This window comes from Sarcophilus harrisii, chromosome 4 (genome assembly GCF_902635505.1).
Source record: "Sarcophilus harrisii chromosome 4, mSarHar1.11, whole genome shotgun sequence".
NCBI classification, from domain to species: domain Eukaryota; kingdom Metazoa; phylum Chordata; class Mammalia; order Dasyuromorphia; family Dasyuridae; genus Sarcophilus; species Sarcophilus harrisii.
Window position 1 is genome coordinate 189,637,281 of NC_045429.1, and position 17,305 is coordinate 189,654,585.

Genomic DNA, 17,305 nt, shown 5'->3' on the forward strand with positions numbered 1-17,305 from the left:
ATTTGCATGTAAATTTGTTCTGGCTTTAGTGATCTCAGTCCAAGCTTTTAAGTGGATGGTTTCCAAACATTCCCACTCTCTAGAGTTGACATTCAAGTCCATATGTATTATTGAGACACTGAATAAAGTTTCAGGGCACTCCAGTTTTGCTTTCGAAACCTGCACTTGTGGAGAGGCGTATTTAAAAACAGGGCTACTGAAGGTCACTGCATTTCTTCCTTAGTCTTACCCATATTGACATTCAAGACATTCTAAATTAACGGACTTCTTAGTTCTCATTCTTCCTTACTTTGAGTTACTTCCAGAACCCTTCCAGTTCACTTTCCAGTGAGTTCAAATAATTCTGCATAGTGTCTTTTTTCTTTCTTTGAATCAGAAAGGACAATTTTTCAGTCTTGATTAGAAAAGACCAAGCAATTTGCACCAGCTATCATGATTTCCATAATAATTGTATCTGAGAAGTAACAAGTTCAGAGTTGGTGTGGCCATCCAGACTTCAGGTTTATAAATGTGTTAAGGTATTCACAGATGGTGACTGCTCTACCATTGATTAAAGCCTGTGGACATAATGCTTTTGGAACTTTGTGCTGATTGAAAACCAGCTGCAAGAGGAGCCGCAGTACCCTCCCCTCCCAACGACTTATGCTAAATCAATAAAATCCTTGCGCGTACACATACCATATATAGTAATATTCAGAACTGATTCTACAATAACAATAGCAGTTAATAATTAATAGTTAACTTGAATACCATAATGCCTTCAACAAAAATGAATTATAATTTATACACACAAATTCTTATACAAAATTACATGTAATTATTTCTATTTGAATATATAAAGATGTGTAAAATATATTTCTTAGATTTAGATTTATAAAGCATTCCCATTGTGGAAATTTCCTCCTACGTGGACAAGTTACTTGATCCAGTTTACCTCAGTTTCCTCATCTGTAAAATGAACTGAAGAAGGAACTGGCAAACCATTCCATTTTCTTTACCAAGAAAATGCCAAATGTGGAAACAAAAAGTAGGACATGACTGAACAACAAATATTTTATGTATGAATAAATATGTGTTTGTGAAAAACACGTGGATTCAAATTCTTCCATTGACAGTTACTACCTGTATGATCATGAATAAATTATTTAACTCTCAGTGATGCTGGCCCTTGAGGTAAACCTTTAAGGATGTTCAGGATTTTCGAGACTGGTAAGGAAGGAATGATTCCCAGCATGGAGGACAGTGACAAAAACAGCAAGCAGGATCACTACTTCAAAAAAGTTGAGTCACTGCTCCAGACACAATATTTACAAAAGGACAATTGTTTAAATGGTATCATCTTCATTTCTAGCCTTCACGACAAAACAATGAAAAGCAAGGTTTGTTTGTGGGGAGAAAACATGCCAAAGTCTAGTAAAGAACTAATTCTAATTAATTCCATTGTGTGGTTAGGATAGAAAATGTTGGAGGCAGGGAAGATGAAGGTTAATGGAGACTTGAAAATATAATTGGTTTTTTTATAACTTTGTTGCTGTCAGTTGGCATGACATTCTGCAAACATTTTATGATAATAGACCTTTCTAGTTTGTGCCATTTGGGTTTTGTTTTGTTTTGTTTAAAAAAAATCCACTGGATACAGGTAGAGGTGTTTTGCATTCTCTACATGAGGGGATGGTGGAAGAAAGTTATGAACATGGGGAAGAAAGCATGAGAAGAGAAAAGGATAAGTAGGAGCCCAATTTAGGTGTATAGACTTTATGAAGGTGAGTTTCTTCACCTGTAAAATGAATTCGAGAATAAAATCTTTGCCAAGAAAACCCCAAATGGGGTCACAAACACTCAGATACACTGAAAATGACTGAACAACTTTCTCGGTCTCTCTCATTCTCTCTCTCTTTCTTTCTCTCTCTCTTTTTTCTCTCTCTTTCTTTGTCTCTTTCTTTCTCTCTCTTTCTCTCTCTCAATTTATTTGTAGCTAGATATGTGAATATATATATATACACACATACATACTTAAATACATATAGATGTTTCTTTACATGTACATATATAAAATAAATGGCCATAGTACCCATGTATATGAGTATACATGCACATACATACACATATGAATAAAACTTCATCAGATATTGTTCTTGTTCAGATTTAGTTTAAACTAGATGATCTGTGAAGTTCCTTCCAGTTATGAAATTTTACAATGATGGTAATTTTTATATAGCAATTTAACATTCACAAAACATGTTATATCCATCCCCTCATTAGATCCTCAGAACAACCCTGAAGCAAATATTAGAGGTCTTGGTATTCCCATTTTACAGATGAAGAAACTGAGGCTCAGAAAGCTTGCATAATTTTTGCGTCATCACACACCTAGTAAGTTTCAGAAAGAGGTCTATTTGATTTGAAGCCCAGAAAACTTTTCAACATATCACAATACCTATTCAGGACTGCCATTTCATTCTGAAGGCAATGAGATAATCAAAAGTTTTGGAATAGAAGTGATGTGGTCCAAGAAATGATCATATTGCAGAGATAAATTGGAGAAGGGGAAACCGATGGCAAGAAGATTAGTTAGATAAAAAGAGGTGAGGGCTGGAGCCTGGGCTGTTTGCAATGGGGAGGAGAGTTTTTGTCCTCTCTCTCGCTTGGCTAAAATTGTCCAAGTGGATGCTCACAGCCACCTTGTGAGTGCTTGCCATCTGTTAAGCCATAGACCTAAGCAAGCTCACGCTCGTATGGTGACCACTGATGTTAACACGCCCCCTGCTCTGCCTTCTTTGTCTTTGTAGGAATTTAGAGAATGGGCTGTGTCCAATGTAAGGATAAAGAAGCAGCAAAACTGACAGAGGAGAGGGATGGCAGCTTAAACCAGAGCTCTGGCTATCGCTATGGGACAGACCCCACTCCCCAGCACTACCCTAGTTTTGGTGTGACCTCCATCCCCAACTACAACAACTTCCATGCAGCCAGTGGCCAAGGGCTGACTGTCTTCGGAGGCGTTGGTTCTTCTTCTCACACTGGGACCTTGCGGACAAGAGGAGGAACAGGTAAGCCCCCAGTGCGGAGGGTTCTGTAGTTTGGGTCCCAAAGACTTCATTCACTTCATGGAGAGTCAGAGTTTACAACAGTGCATAAGATTTGGGGACTGTAAGAAGAAATGGGGCTCAGTGTTTCATCTGAAGTGCAAGTCAAAATACCTCTGGTCCTCAACCCCCAGATAAGCATAATCCCAAAAATTCTTACCAAACACAATCCACTTGCCTTTTTTTTGCTACTCTGCCAATACCAACTTCAGTTTTTTTCTCAAAATTGTCTTTAATTTCTTCCTTAATCTTCAGTCAATGAGGTTATAGACCAATCTAATAGTCTTTGCCCTCCCCCTCACCTTCACACCCCTTATGACTTCCCCATTCATTCCTGTTGGCTATTCTGTTACCCATCCACAATTCTTGACATACATGAGGATATTTAAGACAGGGATTCTCAACATGAGTCCATGAACTTAAGTTGGGTTTTCTTTAATGTTTTCATAATTATATTTCAATAGAATTGCTTTCCTTTGTATTACATGCATTTAATCTTTTCAATCTTATATATATATATGTATATATATATATGATGTGCATTTTTCAAAAGCTTTGCATGTCTTGCGTAAGTCATTTATCATGTTCTCAAATTTTCTCTGCCTTACATTCATATTTCACTATCATATTTGCTTATTGACTTAGTATTTCTTTGCCAGAATATCTTCTTCATTTTTTTTTTTTATAAACTAAACTTTTCCACTGGTTATTGTTTTATCTGATTTTAACTTGTCCTGTCCTCTTGTTTGTTAGAAAACCTTTGAAGAATGTGTAATCTTCTCACCCTTTATCAATCAAGTATTGATTACCTTCTCTCTGTCCAACAAACTTTTACTAGGTTCAAATAAGTCTGATTTCAGCCCCTCAACCTTCACCTTCTTTATCCAGCTGACATTGAAATAATGACTTCTTTCCTTATCTGGGAAATAGGAGATTCCTTAGATTGAATAAAAATCTCTGTCCCTCCTTTTCCTGTATACATATAATGCACAAAAGGAATATATCCAGAAAAGCAAAAGTGAACGCTCCCTTTTTTTCAGCAATATACCAAATGGCCTCTTTTCTAACCATTCACTGAAGCCTGAAGAAAAAAAATTAGCAAGTGAGTCTGCTTTTGTATGGTCAAACCAAACCTGATGAATACTAATTTTCCTTCAGGAAGTCCCTCTTCGGACAGGATTGAAAGACTCAGTACCACATGTTCCCCTAACATTTTGAATGGCATCTATTCCCATAAAACTACCTTAATAGCAAAATCTTTTATGGAATAAAAGTGAAGGATTCATTCCATGGGTTCTTACCATTACAGACACTTCAAAGTGTGGGGGAATTTAATTGAGAAGCTAGAACAAAAATTAGAAAATTGATCCAACAGGAAAGAAAGAGTTTTTTAAAGAGGAGTGTGTGTGTGTGTGTGTGTGTGTGTGTGTGTGTGTGTGTGTGTGTTTGTTTGGAGTAATCCGGGTTAAGTGATTTGTCCAGAGACACATGATTGGAATGTATATAAGGCTATATTTGAATTCAGGTATTCCTGACTTCAGGGCCTGTGCTATACTCCTTAGTACCACCCAGCTGCCTGAAAAAGTATGTATTCTGAAGCAAAAAAGATCTCTATTTTAGCTAAAGTGCACCAGTTATGGTAAAATAAGTGAGTGAGGGCAAAGTCTCTTTCAATGAATGAAATGCACCATATAACCTCTTTAAATGAAATTAGCATTTATAGACACAGCTATTTTTAATGGCGGGAGCATGGAGCATCCCTCCTAAAATGGGTCATAAAAGTAACTCTAGATTATTTCACGCAATCAATCAATCAAGTATTCTTTTTAGTGCCTATAAGGTACCTTCGAGGTGATATATAAAGACAAAAATGAAATAGTGTCTGCTTTCAATGAGTTTACATTCAATTAAAATATTCCCTAACAAGATCTAGTATCAGAGTAAATATTACCCTGACCAAGAATATGAAGGCTAATTTTACTTAGCCCTTCAACAAAACAAGTTATTGTTGCAATCAGTTAATTAAATTAATGAGTCTTCATTTCCATATGCAAACCACTAGAAATATAAATACAAATAATATATATTTGCTTTCAAGTTTTGTCTCTGACTAATGCAACTAAGGTTGTGTAGCCTGGGCAAATCACTTAATATTTTTGTCTCCCCTGCCCCCTCCATAGGTAACTCTGAGATTGTAAGTTTGCTTTGGTAGTGGAAGTTCCTCATTCCTTCACCAAAAAAGTAGTAAGTTCTATTGGGAGGGGGGGAAGGGTGGAGACAATCTCAGGTATTCAGAGATGATGTATGAAGAAAATCAAATTTATGTTTCTTTGCACAAAGCATACAACTTAAAAACTCAATAGAGAGAAACAAATATATACAGATATTAGTACATATTTGTTTTCATGCTGTTGCCCTTTTTATACTGTGAACAGAAAATACAGTATGGACTGTATTGTGTCTTTCTTTGCATCTCCCATACTTAGCAAGGTGCCTGAATATAGTAGGCATTTTAAAAAATGTTTATTGAACCAATAATTCATTTTTCTACATTATAATTATGATATTGTATCTTGTCATTGCCTCGTGATATGATGAAGCAATATTTAACAGCATCAGGGAGAAGTCAGCTTTTTTGGTGGCAGGGAGACAAAAAGGGGACTAATTCTTTGAATTAGTATTTTCTTCTGTAATCTTTGCTTTTGGTTTATTTTCTTTTCCCAGGTGTAACCCTTTTTGTGGCCCTTTACGACTATGAGGCACGAACGGAAGATGACCTGAGTTTTCATAAAGGAGAAAAATTTCAAATACTCAATAGCTCGTAAGTTTGGAAAACACCCTGAGGAATGCTTGTGCCTTTGACTTTGGTGAGATTTTTGTGCTATCAATTTTTAGCTTTTCCAGATGTGAAGAAGACAGTGGAAATACTCAATTAGCCAGACCAATATAAATTTAGGAAAACAAACACTATTGGTGACCCTGTGCAGTGTCCCATGAAACCTCCAAAATGCTTTTGAAGTACACCACAATAGCCGAGCATCCTCCCCCATCTATCCATAATTTCAAAAGCCTAGCACATGACTTGGCTGCCTGCATTAGGAACTGCCTAGAGAATTTCCCCCCCACATTTCAGACGTTCCACTCTCTAAGCCCTCACTCAGAGCAGGCAACAAATTCCTTCTGTTTTCAAAACTCCTAAACATTCCAATTAGTGAGATTTGCAGGGGCGTTTCCAAATAATATAATTTTGTTTGTGACTGAAACCTTTGTGAGGTGGAAGTAGAAAAGATCTCACCCACTCAAGTATGTGACTGCAATGTATGCATTTATAATGTGGTCATCAGGAGCCCAGGCAGGGAACTTTTAAAAGAACAAGTGGTACAAACTGGATACCATATTTGCATTTTATAAATACCATGTTTTATGCCAGGGTTAGTATATCTAGTATTGGCTAACATGGAAAGAATAAAGGAGATAATGCTCACTTCCCCACTTCAGATTCCAAATATTACCCAGAGTAGATGAAATCTGACAGAATCAGCATTTAGATAAGAGCCTTTTGGAGACATCCAAACTCTCTAGAAAATCGTGGGGAATGTGTGGTCAGGAAAGCCTCTCTTCAAAGTTTGAACGGATTTTCTTTACTAATGTCATTACTGGTAAGTAGAAGAGAACCAGGTAGGAGATTGTTGTATAAATGCCCACTTGTGATTTGCTCTCATTCCTGCTCTGGTTAATGGTCTTGTCTTCATGATTCCAACAAAGACCTGGCTCCCACTGTATATTCCCAGACTTCATGGAGAGAGAAGACTATACTCTGTCTAAAATGGTATTCTCAGTGACTCTTTTAGGGTGGGAGATCATGGGGGTAGATATAGAAAGAAGGAACTGTGGAGAACAATCATTTTATTCAAATATTAGCTCATTTGGTAGTCACAATGACTCTGGGAGGGTAAATGATATTATTATCTCTAATACTTGAGCATATTGAAATAAATGGAGATTAAGGGACAGAGCTGCTAAGTGTCTGAGATTGGATTTGAACTCAAATCTTGACTCCAGGCACCCAGCTCTAGGGATGGTACTATTTATATCCCTCACCTCTGACCCCAAAAAAGAGGGAAATTATTAAGAGTAACAGCCTCAGGCACTAACAATTGCATCTTCCTTGTGACCTGAAAGCCCAAACCTTCCCAGTGAACTCAAATCTAGGGAAGGTCATTGGAAATATGCCATCTCTCACTTGAGAATACTTGCCTCCTTCTGCTAAAATAACTCACCTTTAGATCCCTGAAGTTTTGACTACTTAACTATAGATATTCATTAATATTCATGAATCAAAATTAATTACTAAATGTGGAAGTTTAAGAGACTAGTAGGAGAAGGAAGAGGTTTGGAATGCTGCTATCACATTATTTAGGTTTGGGCTTTAATATAGCATTTGTGAGAAATTATTTTAAGAAACTCACATTTGTATTGTAAAGAAGGAAAAGGATTAATTCTAGAATCAGTAGGTTGGATTAAAATATTATCTCTGATATATCCACATGATCTTAATCTACCTGGACTTCCATTTTCTTCCCCAGAAAATGAGAGAGTCTTTAAGATCTCTCTCAGTTTTAGCTCTGTGAACCTTTGAGGTTTGCAGAAGCCTTTTCCCTCAACCCTTGGAGACAACAGAGTAGCATAATGAAAAGAGCAGTGGACTCTGATTTAAGATAGGCCAAAGTTCATATCCTGCTTTTAATTCTTATTAGTTCTGTGACATTGAACAAGTCAACTTCTCAGATCCTCAGTCGTCTTATCTGTGAAATGGGAATAATAAATATACTGACCATGGTAGTATAAAAATACTACCATGTTTGTCAAATATTGTAGAAATTTTGTAGGCTCTCATAAGGATCAAACAACATGTAACATTGCATTAAACCTGTTTTGTGAACACTCAAGTGCCTTAAATTCCCACTACTACTTTAGCATGACATTTGTTCATGTTATAGATGAAGAAACTGAGACATGGGAGAGGGGTGATGGTGAGTGATTTGTGTGTGACCAATAATAGTGCTAATAAGTGTTCAGAGACAAGATTTGGATCCATATCTCCCGACTCTGGGTTCATCTACTCCCATTTTAATCGGACTGCTTTTTGGTTACTATCGGGCAAGTTCTTACCTTGTGCTGAGCCCTGTCATAGAGAGTACACAGAGACAACCAAAAAAATCCCCTGCCCTCAAACAGCTGACATTCTATAGAAAGAAACAATAGGTTTGCATGTATACACAAGTCAGGCACTTACACAAAGGTATATACATATGTGTGCGTACAGTTGTTGGTCAGTCATTTGAGTTGTGTTCGAGCACTGTAACCCCATTGAGATTGTCTTGGCAAAAATAGCTGAGTGGTTTGTCATTTTCTTCTCCAGCTCATTTTGCAGATAAGGAAACTGAGGCAAATAGAGTTAACATACCTAGTCCAGATGCTAAACATATTAGGAAAGTATAAGTTAGGAGTCTGGACACCTGTTTGGCTATCTGAGATGAGTGAGCATGAGAAGTGCAGGGTTATCCTAAAGTTGCAAGTGTGGATAATTAGAAGGAGCCATAATTGTTTCAGATATGTTGAATTTGGGACAATCCAATTAAAAATGCTAGTTCATGATATATGACTGAAACTCAAGAGATGTGCATCTATATAAATGTGAATTCAGGATGATATCTAATGCCATGAGAGGCTAACTAAAGAGTTTAGAGAGAAAAGGGCCTAGTACAGAGCCTCAGGATGCACCCACAATTAGGAGTGAATAATAGATAATGACCCAAAAGAGATGGTCAGATAGGTAGGAGGACAGAATCAAGAGAGAATAGAGAAGAGTATTCAGGAGAAGGTGGTCTACCATGTTTGTCAAATATTGTAGAAAGGTAAAGAAGAAAGGATGAAGATTGAGGACAGAATACCACATTTGGCAGATAAAGATCATTAGTAACTTTGAAGAGAGAAATTTTAGTTGAGCATTGAAGTAGGAAACCATATTTCAAAGAGTTGAAGTGAGAAGCAAGAACTTAGACACAATGAGTGTTAATCTTTTTTTTTTTTCTCTAGAAGTTTGGATTTGAAAGGAAAGAGAGAAATGATAGTAGCTTGAAAGGTTGTAAGGTCAACCAAGGGCTTTTAAAGGGAAACCTGAGAGTGTTTGCAGGCAACGAGGAAGAAACTAGTACAAAGGAGAAAATGGAACATTAGCAGGAAAGGAGGGGTGATTCTGGGGGCAATTTGTTGGAAGAGACAGCTGAAGCTGGGATGGAGGTATGAATAGAGGGAATGGCCTTACTAAGGAGATGGGTTACTTCTGTCTCAGAGAGGAACAACTAAAGAATGGTGCATTATTTAAAGCAGTTTTAGAATATAGAAAAGGGAAGTTTTTTTCCAATGGTCTTAATTTTCACAGAAAAGTATGAAGCTATAAGGGTAGCAAGAAGGATTTATATGGGAGACCTAAGGAGAAAAAAGAAAGTCTAGAATAGTTGCTGTGGAAAGAGTAAAGAAGGTTATCAAACACATCTAAATTGAGGGCAAGATTAATGTCTACTTCAGTTCTGAACTACTCAGATTAACAGTAGCATTATTATGCTATTGTTATTATGCCTCTCTCCAACCCTCTCTGTCTCTCTCTGTTTGTCTCTCTGTTTCCCAATCTTTCACTCTTTTTCTCTTTGATTCTTTCTTATATGCACATGCACACACGTAGTCGTCATTCCATTAATGACCTGTATTACCTGTTAATTCCCATTAATGCTGAATACTGAAATAGGCTCAGTCCTTCCCTCCACTAGAACCACAGGACAATAGAGTGATAAGAGCTCTATCTGGTCCAACCCCCTCATTTTACTGATGACATGTACCTGAGGCTCAGGGAGGGAAATGTTTATCCCAGAAGATAAATACAAGTTCGTCGCAGAGATTTGGATTAGGATGGAGATTTTCTGATTCATTGTTCTCCTAACACTGTGTCATGTCACCTCCCTGTTTTTTTTTTTTTTGTTTGTTTGTTTTTTTTTTTTGAGATGGCTTACAGCTTTTGAAATAGTTTGAAAAAACTTTATATAAAGTGAAAACTAAAGCATCCTGGAAGATCTTACCAATCTTTCTGTAACTTTGAGATTATTACTGATACAAAGCGGATATAAATATCCACTGATATTTTTGTATAGTAACATAATAATATGATATTGTATATAATGTGTAACAAAATAATATTATATGTAATAATATATAATAATATGAATAATAGCTGGATACAAATCTTTTACCAAATATCCAGTCCTTTTCCAGGGAAAGACTGGTTCACTTCTTCTCCCTCCCATTAACTGATCTTGTCCCTATAACTTTGGACATATTCCATAATATAAAGTGAAATTAAAGAAAAGCATTCAAGGAAGACTAAATCTATCTTCACCCACATCTTTTAATTGGCTTACATTTAATTTTGTGTTGTCCATTGTACTTGAAGCTCAACTTTTTCTTACAAGAAGTAGTTATGAAGTTTCTCATGTATTTAGGGTTTTTTCAGTCTATAGAACTCTACCTCTGTACCCCAATTCCTAGGTTATATACAAAAATTAATAGGGTTTTTTTCCCACAAATACAAGTGTACAGAAGTCAGATATATGCACAGGGAAAGGGAAAACCATGAAGCAGTAAAGCAGGAGAGGAACAGATGGCATCTGTTTCCTTCCCTTGCCCACTCCCGCCCTTCCCCCTGCCCCTGGCTCTTGTCAGCTGGAAGGATCCAGTTCTCTCAGGGCAGCTGCCACACCTCCTGGTGTGTGTCCTCCCACTCCTTGGCTGATTGAAAGGCAGGAGCTGGAGGCCATGGGGCCCCTCCTGTTTAGAAAAACAAACCTGTGGGCTGTCAGATTCATCCAAGAGTTTCCCATTTACCACAGTACTTGGTCAGAAGTCTCCTTGGGGTATCCCCCAATAAGTGCTCATGGACCCACTCTCACCTGAAGCAGCTTTAATTTTTTCACCACATTCAACTATTGCAGTCTCATCACAAATGAGGGGTAGAAAGTAAGTCTATCTGAAGGTAGAGATTGACATTTTTCTCTTTATCTGCAGTACATGATGTACCTATCTATGCCTTGGACATGGCAGGGGTTTAATAAACGTTTTTGAAATGGGTATCTTATAGATTTCTGATATCCATGATTCTAAATACCAATTTTCTCTCAGTACACATTTCTCTCAACTGATACATAAGCCTCAGTTGAAGGTGACCACATTTAATAAAATAGTCCTGCTTTTCCCTTCAGATCCCCCCATCATTTTCACCATTTGTGAAAAATAATGTATCATGGCCTCAATTATAATTGATTAATATGATAAAATAGTCCTTCTTCCTCTTCCCCATCATTTTCTCCGTTTTTTGTGTTCAACAACTCTTTAAAAAAAAAAAAAAGTTTTATTAGGGGTGCAGCTAGATAACATGGATAGAGCACCAGTCCTGAAGTCAGGAGTACCTGAGTTCAAATCTGGCTGTGTGACTCTGACGTCACTAAAATGCAACTGTCTTGCCAAATCCCACCCTCTACCCTCACCCCAAAAGAAGCCTTCTTATCTGGGAAGAACAGTTATAATGCTAGGTAATTCCTCATAAAAGTCAAATCCTTTTAAGCTGTTTTTCAACTTGAAGAGTTTTTGGAAAATGAATCCAGGTTTAAAGTATCATTTGAACATTTGGTAAAATTCATACTGATGTGTTGTCCAAAAAGGATGGCATGAATCAAGTTGCCATATGTAAGATGGATGACAGCCAAGGTTTTTTTGTGTTTGTTTTTTAATTGAATTCCAACATTTATAATAAAAATGTGTCTTGGCTGCAATCCATGAACTTGAATACAGCCCTAGATGACTTAAGTTGGCAGTTATTCTCTGGCTACATCAGATCAGCAGGTGCCCCATGATCTCTCAAATCACAAGTCCTTTTTGCCTAAAACTTGGGAGAGAAACAGGATAAGATGCATAGATAAAATTTTTTGATGATCTTTTGGATTCAGAATGGAGGAAAGAGTCATAATAGTGGAAAACATTATAGGGTAAGATTTAAAGGAGATTGTGAATTACAAATATCACAAGCATCTTTCAATTTGAATTAATGAATTAATGTAGAATATTTTACAAGAAATAAAACCTTCATTCCTTTAAGAATATATTTAAAAATTCCACAAACAATTCATTATCTACAAGGTACAAAGTACTTCTTGCTAATCCTAGGGAATATGTGGATAATAATGATAGTCCTGCCCTTAAGAATTCTGTATTCTCCCAGGAGGTCGGAATTAGGCATGAGTATCAGTCTATATATAACTATATAGCTCAATTACAAAATAAAGTCATATATTCTGTCAATAAATAGTTATAATTTTAAAAAATTATAAAATAAAGTAGGGTGTGATTATTGGGAAAAGAAGTGCAGGCAAAGAACTCTAGGAATTTTTGAGGAAAGAGAGAATATAAGAAAAAAATATGTTGCCTACTAGAGTTCTTAGATTAGGAGGCAGAGACCTGTGATTTCATTGATTTAGGGCAGAAGTGTCAAACTTGTGGCTGACTGGCCTGTAGCTACCCAACCCAAATTAAGATGGTAATTGAAAAATATTTTAACAACATAAATGAAAATAAAATAAAATATAGCTAATATTAATATGTGGTTTTCTAAGCCAATCTGTGTCTGCAGGGATCCTTATAATATATGGCTTAATATGACCCCTTTTATATTTGAATTTGACACCAGTGGTAAAGAGGACTCTTGGATAAGGAAACTCCTTCCAGCCACAGAAGCCAGTACTTTCTCTATAATTCTTTATCACAGCAAGTTACCTTGAATGCTTTGCAGTCAAATAACATGCCCAGGGTCACCCACCCAGTATGTGTCAAAAGTAAGATTGCACCCAAGTTTTCCTGGTTTTTGAGACCAGCTCTCTATCCACTGTTATACTACCTCCCTAATAGATATCTTACTTTGAGTAAAGTATTTAATATTTATATCAATTGTTATCAGAATGGGTGTTTCTTAAATAGATAAATTTTTTTTTATTTTGTGAGCCTATTTACACTTTTAATTTGCTCCAGCTTTTTTAGTTAAAAAATGACAACAGGGTTTGAGATGGGATTTGAACCCAGGGTTTCTTTCTTTCCCCTCAGCCTGTTGTATGTCTGAAATATAAATCTATTAAAAAAAAAAAAAAAAAAAACACCACCACCACCTGGGAACTTGGCTCTAAATTAGCATAAAAGAAAATATTAATTGTTGTTGAAATGTTTAATACAAAGTTTGAATGTGAAAATATTTTATGCATACTATTTCAATGGTTGAATCCCTATCAACAAATGTATAAAAAAGTACTTGTACACTGACTTTCTTGTCTACCCTAAAGTTAGCTCCTACTTTAAAAAATTAAATAAACTGGAATTCATTTGATAAATATCCTATCTTCAAAACTAGTCTCCTATTGCAAGCATTTCTTTCTCCACCCCATTTTGGAACATTTCCCAGGTGGTCCTTCTAAGATTTTTCATGATGAAATGTCTCCATCTAGTGGTGCTTCTTAGCAGTAAATTATTTTCTCATACAAGATTGTTGGACCACGTTGTTTTGAAAGTCATTTCCCTAAGCACAGCAATTTAAAAATATGAAACACGGTGTTTAACAAGAATGAGGGCTTAGTGTCATTCTAATTATTCTGCCTCATGGTCCTACCTCAGGCACAAGTCATTGGAAGACTTAATTTAATCAAATCCGAACTTGAAATAATAATCAAATATTCATATAACGTTTTAAAGTTTATAAGATGCTTTCATATATTATCTCATTTGAGCTTCACAGCGTACCTTTGAGGGCACAGTTGGGGCTATGGATATTATCATTGTGTACAAGGAGGAAACTTGAGTTTTAAACTTAGAGGGGAAAGAGAAGGGAATACGTATTTGTTAAGCACCTACTATGTGTCTGGCAATGTGCTGACCACTTTACAGATATTATCTCATTCAGTCCTCTATTATCCCCATTAAATACATGAAGAAACTGAGGCAGTTTCCTGGTTTAACCGATATACCTACTATCACAGAATTAGTCTCTGAAATCAGATTTGAACTTCCTGAAGCCCAGTACTCTCTAGCTTGCTCACTGTCACACATGAAGGAGTTATCAGAAACAAGATTTAATGTACATCTTACCTAAGACAAGTTTAGCCTTCTGTCTATTATAGCACATTGCCCTTGTGGAAGTAAATGTGATTTGTAATCTGTTTCTGTATTTTTAATGCAGTGAAAGAAGAGCTTCCTTTCATACAATTTCAAAATTACTTGAGAAACTCATGTAAAATTAGTTTTCATGGAACCATAGACTCTCTTTGCCAGCATCATATTTCTTGTGGGTTGTTTTGTTTTGCCAGTTGAAAGCTCCATTAAGCATTTTCTCACAGCTGCATCTGTGGCATAAGTTGGCTGGTTGCCTTCTACTAAACTGAGTTTGCTCTGGTTTTCAATTCAGTTGTACCTGGGGCTGTTGTTGCTTGAAGTCCCTGAGTATTGTTCTAATCATTTGGCTTCTATGGAGTGGTACTGTGGTAGCCAGTCTGCTCTTTAATACCGGGGGCTGGACCTTCTCTAACTAATTAAGCCAGACTGAGGAAAACCTTTAAACAGGGCCAAGAGCCAACACATTTTCTTCCCTGGCTCAGTGCTTTGAAATTGAGCCTAGCCAGAGAGTGATAAAAGACCTGGGATTTCTCCTTGATTCCTCCAAGGACCAAAAATGGAAACAGAGATAGACCGATAAACTGACAGAGGCAGGGTCAGAGAAACAGAGAAGGGGAGGGAGGAAGAAGAGGGAGGGAGAGACAGAGACACACAGAGTACATGCAATAACCTCACAATACCTATATCCCTGCTTGATCCGATATTTTCAGCTCTGGTGAACTGAGGTAGAATTACCAACTCTTCAGGGGTAGGGATTGCATCTGGTACCACTTTTATATCCCTCCTACTGCCCCCCAGCCCAGTTTTCTCTTCACAAAGGACACTCTTCAGATGTTATTATGGAGATACCCTCCCCCCACTACCTCTGCTAATAACTTCCATCTACACATCACTCTTAAATTTCAAAAAGCACAATTTCCACAACAACCTAGCAATTTGGCAGTGCACATTTCCCAATTTATCAATGGAGAAAGTGAGGTTGTGAGAGACTAAATAACTTGCCTATGCCTTCATACAGACTAGGAAGTATTTAAATCAGGATTCAAACCTTTCCACTTTGCCACATGATCCCCTTAGATGAAGAGAGAGCGTTAGACCATTCTATAGCCTGTTTTTTTGATTTCTCAGCCTCGAATCTCTTCCTTTGTGGTAGTGATGGCATTGTCAGTGTTGTCTAACTCTCTGTGACCCCTTTTGGGATTTTCTTGACAGATATGCTGGAATAGTTTTATATTTCCCTTTCTAAATCATTTCACAGATGAGGAAACTGAGGCAAACAGGGTTTAAATAAGTTGCCTGGAGTTTGAGACATATTTGAATTTAGGTCCTCTGGATTCCAGATAGGGCATTTTATTCACTGTATCTTCTAGCTGCCTAGTCTGTCCTCTGCTCAGCTATCAAATTGATTTTCTTTAATGCTAGTGCTTTCCCTCTGAGAATATTCTCATTTTATTCTGTCTGCATCTTATTTGTACATAATTGTTTGCATATTGTCTCTCTCTACCTCCTTTAGAATGTGAGTTCCTTGAGTGCAGGAAATGTCTTTTGCCTTTCTTGGTACCTTCAGTGCTTAGCAATATGCCTGGTGCATATTAGGGGCTTAATAAATGCATGTTGTCTGGCCCCATGTTGTGTTTTTTTTTTTCCGTTGGTGAATTATAAGACTGAGTATTCAAGGGAAATTTAATCTTTTATCTTGTTAACTGATAGTGGAAGGTGGGGAGACAGGTTCCAATAATCATTCTAACTCTTACTGCTGCTTCCTTATTCTTCAATAAGCCACATAGGCAGTCGCTCCACTGAATGCTTGTGAATACAAATGAGTGTAGCTGGAGAGAGAGAAAAAAAAAGATTCCTTTGAATTCTTCATCTTTCTTCTTGGATCTTAGAGTATCCCTGCTACTACACAATAGCAGAATCTCTCTCTCTCTCTCTCTCTCTCTTTCTCTCTCTCCCCCCCTCTCTCTCTCCCCCCTCTCTCCTCTCTCTCTCTCTCTCTCTCCCTCTTCTCCCCTCTCTCCCCTCCCTCTCCCTTCTCTCTCTCTCTCTCTCTCTTTCTCTCTCTCTCACACACACACTCACACACACGCTGTTTGGCAAGCTTGCTGCTGAGCATCCTCAGGTCAGGAAGGATTCCCTACTGCCTATGACATTATCCCTCTGCCTCTTGTCCACCCCCTTCCCTGCCCCCTTGTGGCAGTCCTTGACTTGCAGGCATTTGTCTTCTGACACTGCACATTCCCCCGTAGCCACCCAAGCAGGCACATGTGGATTAAGGTACATATTACTCAACTAATTTTGAGGAAATGGATGCTAGCCAATCTCAGATGCAGCAAAAATCCAGATGATTTTTTACATGCCTGTTCTTGTTCATGGAGAATTTCCAGTGGAAAAAAAAGCAAAAGGCAGCTAAGTCAGCATTCCTGGATCATGTTTCTCCAAAGATATTAAGTGCTATACCTAAAATTTTCCTTTAAAGCAAAGGTTTCTCTAACTGGGGCCTATGAGCTTTAAAAAATAAATCTGATATCCGCATTTCAGTATAATTGTTTTCCTTTGTAATCCTGTGTATTTTACTTAATGAATTTAGAAGCAATATTCCGAGAAGGAGTCCAGACTGTCAAAGGAGGCCATGACACAGAAAGGCTCTAGAGTCTCCTCCAAGATGCCCGTTAAAATGTCTCCAGCAAAAATGTTCCTCTATCTTTTGATGTGTTATAATAAAAACAATATAGGAATTAAGAATAAGATAACAAGAATATAAAGTGGACTATTAAATATACTGTGTTAATAAACTGTATCATATTAATAATTGGACAGAATGTATGTTCACCATTTAACTTTATTAAATATAGCATTTGTAGAGATTTCTAGAAAAAAAAGCTGTGTATCAGAAGCATACCTCACTATAAATACCCCACTATGAATACCTCACTTATATAACATTGTTTCTCTAGGAAAAT

The 17,305-nt window shown here is 37.1% G+C and overlaps 1 protein-coding gene across 7 annotated transcripts in view; it reads left to right on the top strand.

Annotated features, from left to right (window-relative positions):
- The window catches only part of FYN (FYN proto-oncogene, Src family tyrosine kinase), a 233,778-nt gene that overhangs the window by 153,664 nt on the left and 62,809 nt on the right, over nt 1–17,305 (top strand). For all 7 annotated transcript variants that reach the window (XM_003769362.3, XM_003769363.3, XM_023503171.2 and 4 more), the window contains 2 exons: nt 2,790–3,047; nt 5,808–5,904. In XM_003769362.3, the coding sequence (XP_003769410.1) occupies nt 2,801–3,047; nt 5,808–5,904 (344 nt within the window). In that variant the 5' untranslated portion in view covers nt 2,790–2,800. The remainder of the gene's footprint in view (nt 1–2,789; nt 3,048–5,807; nt 5,905–17,305) is intronic.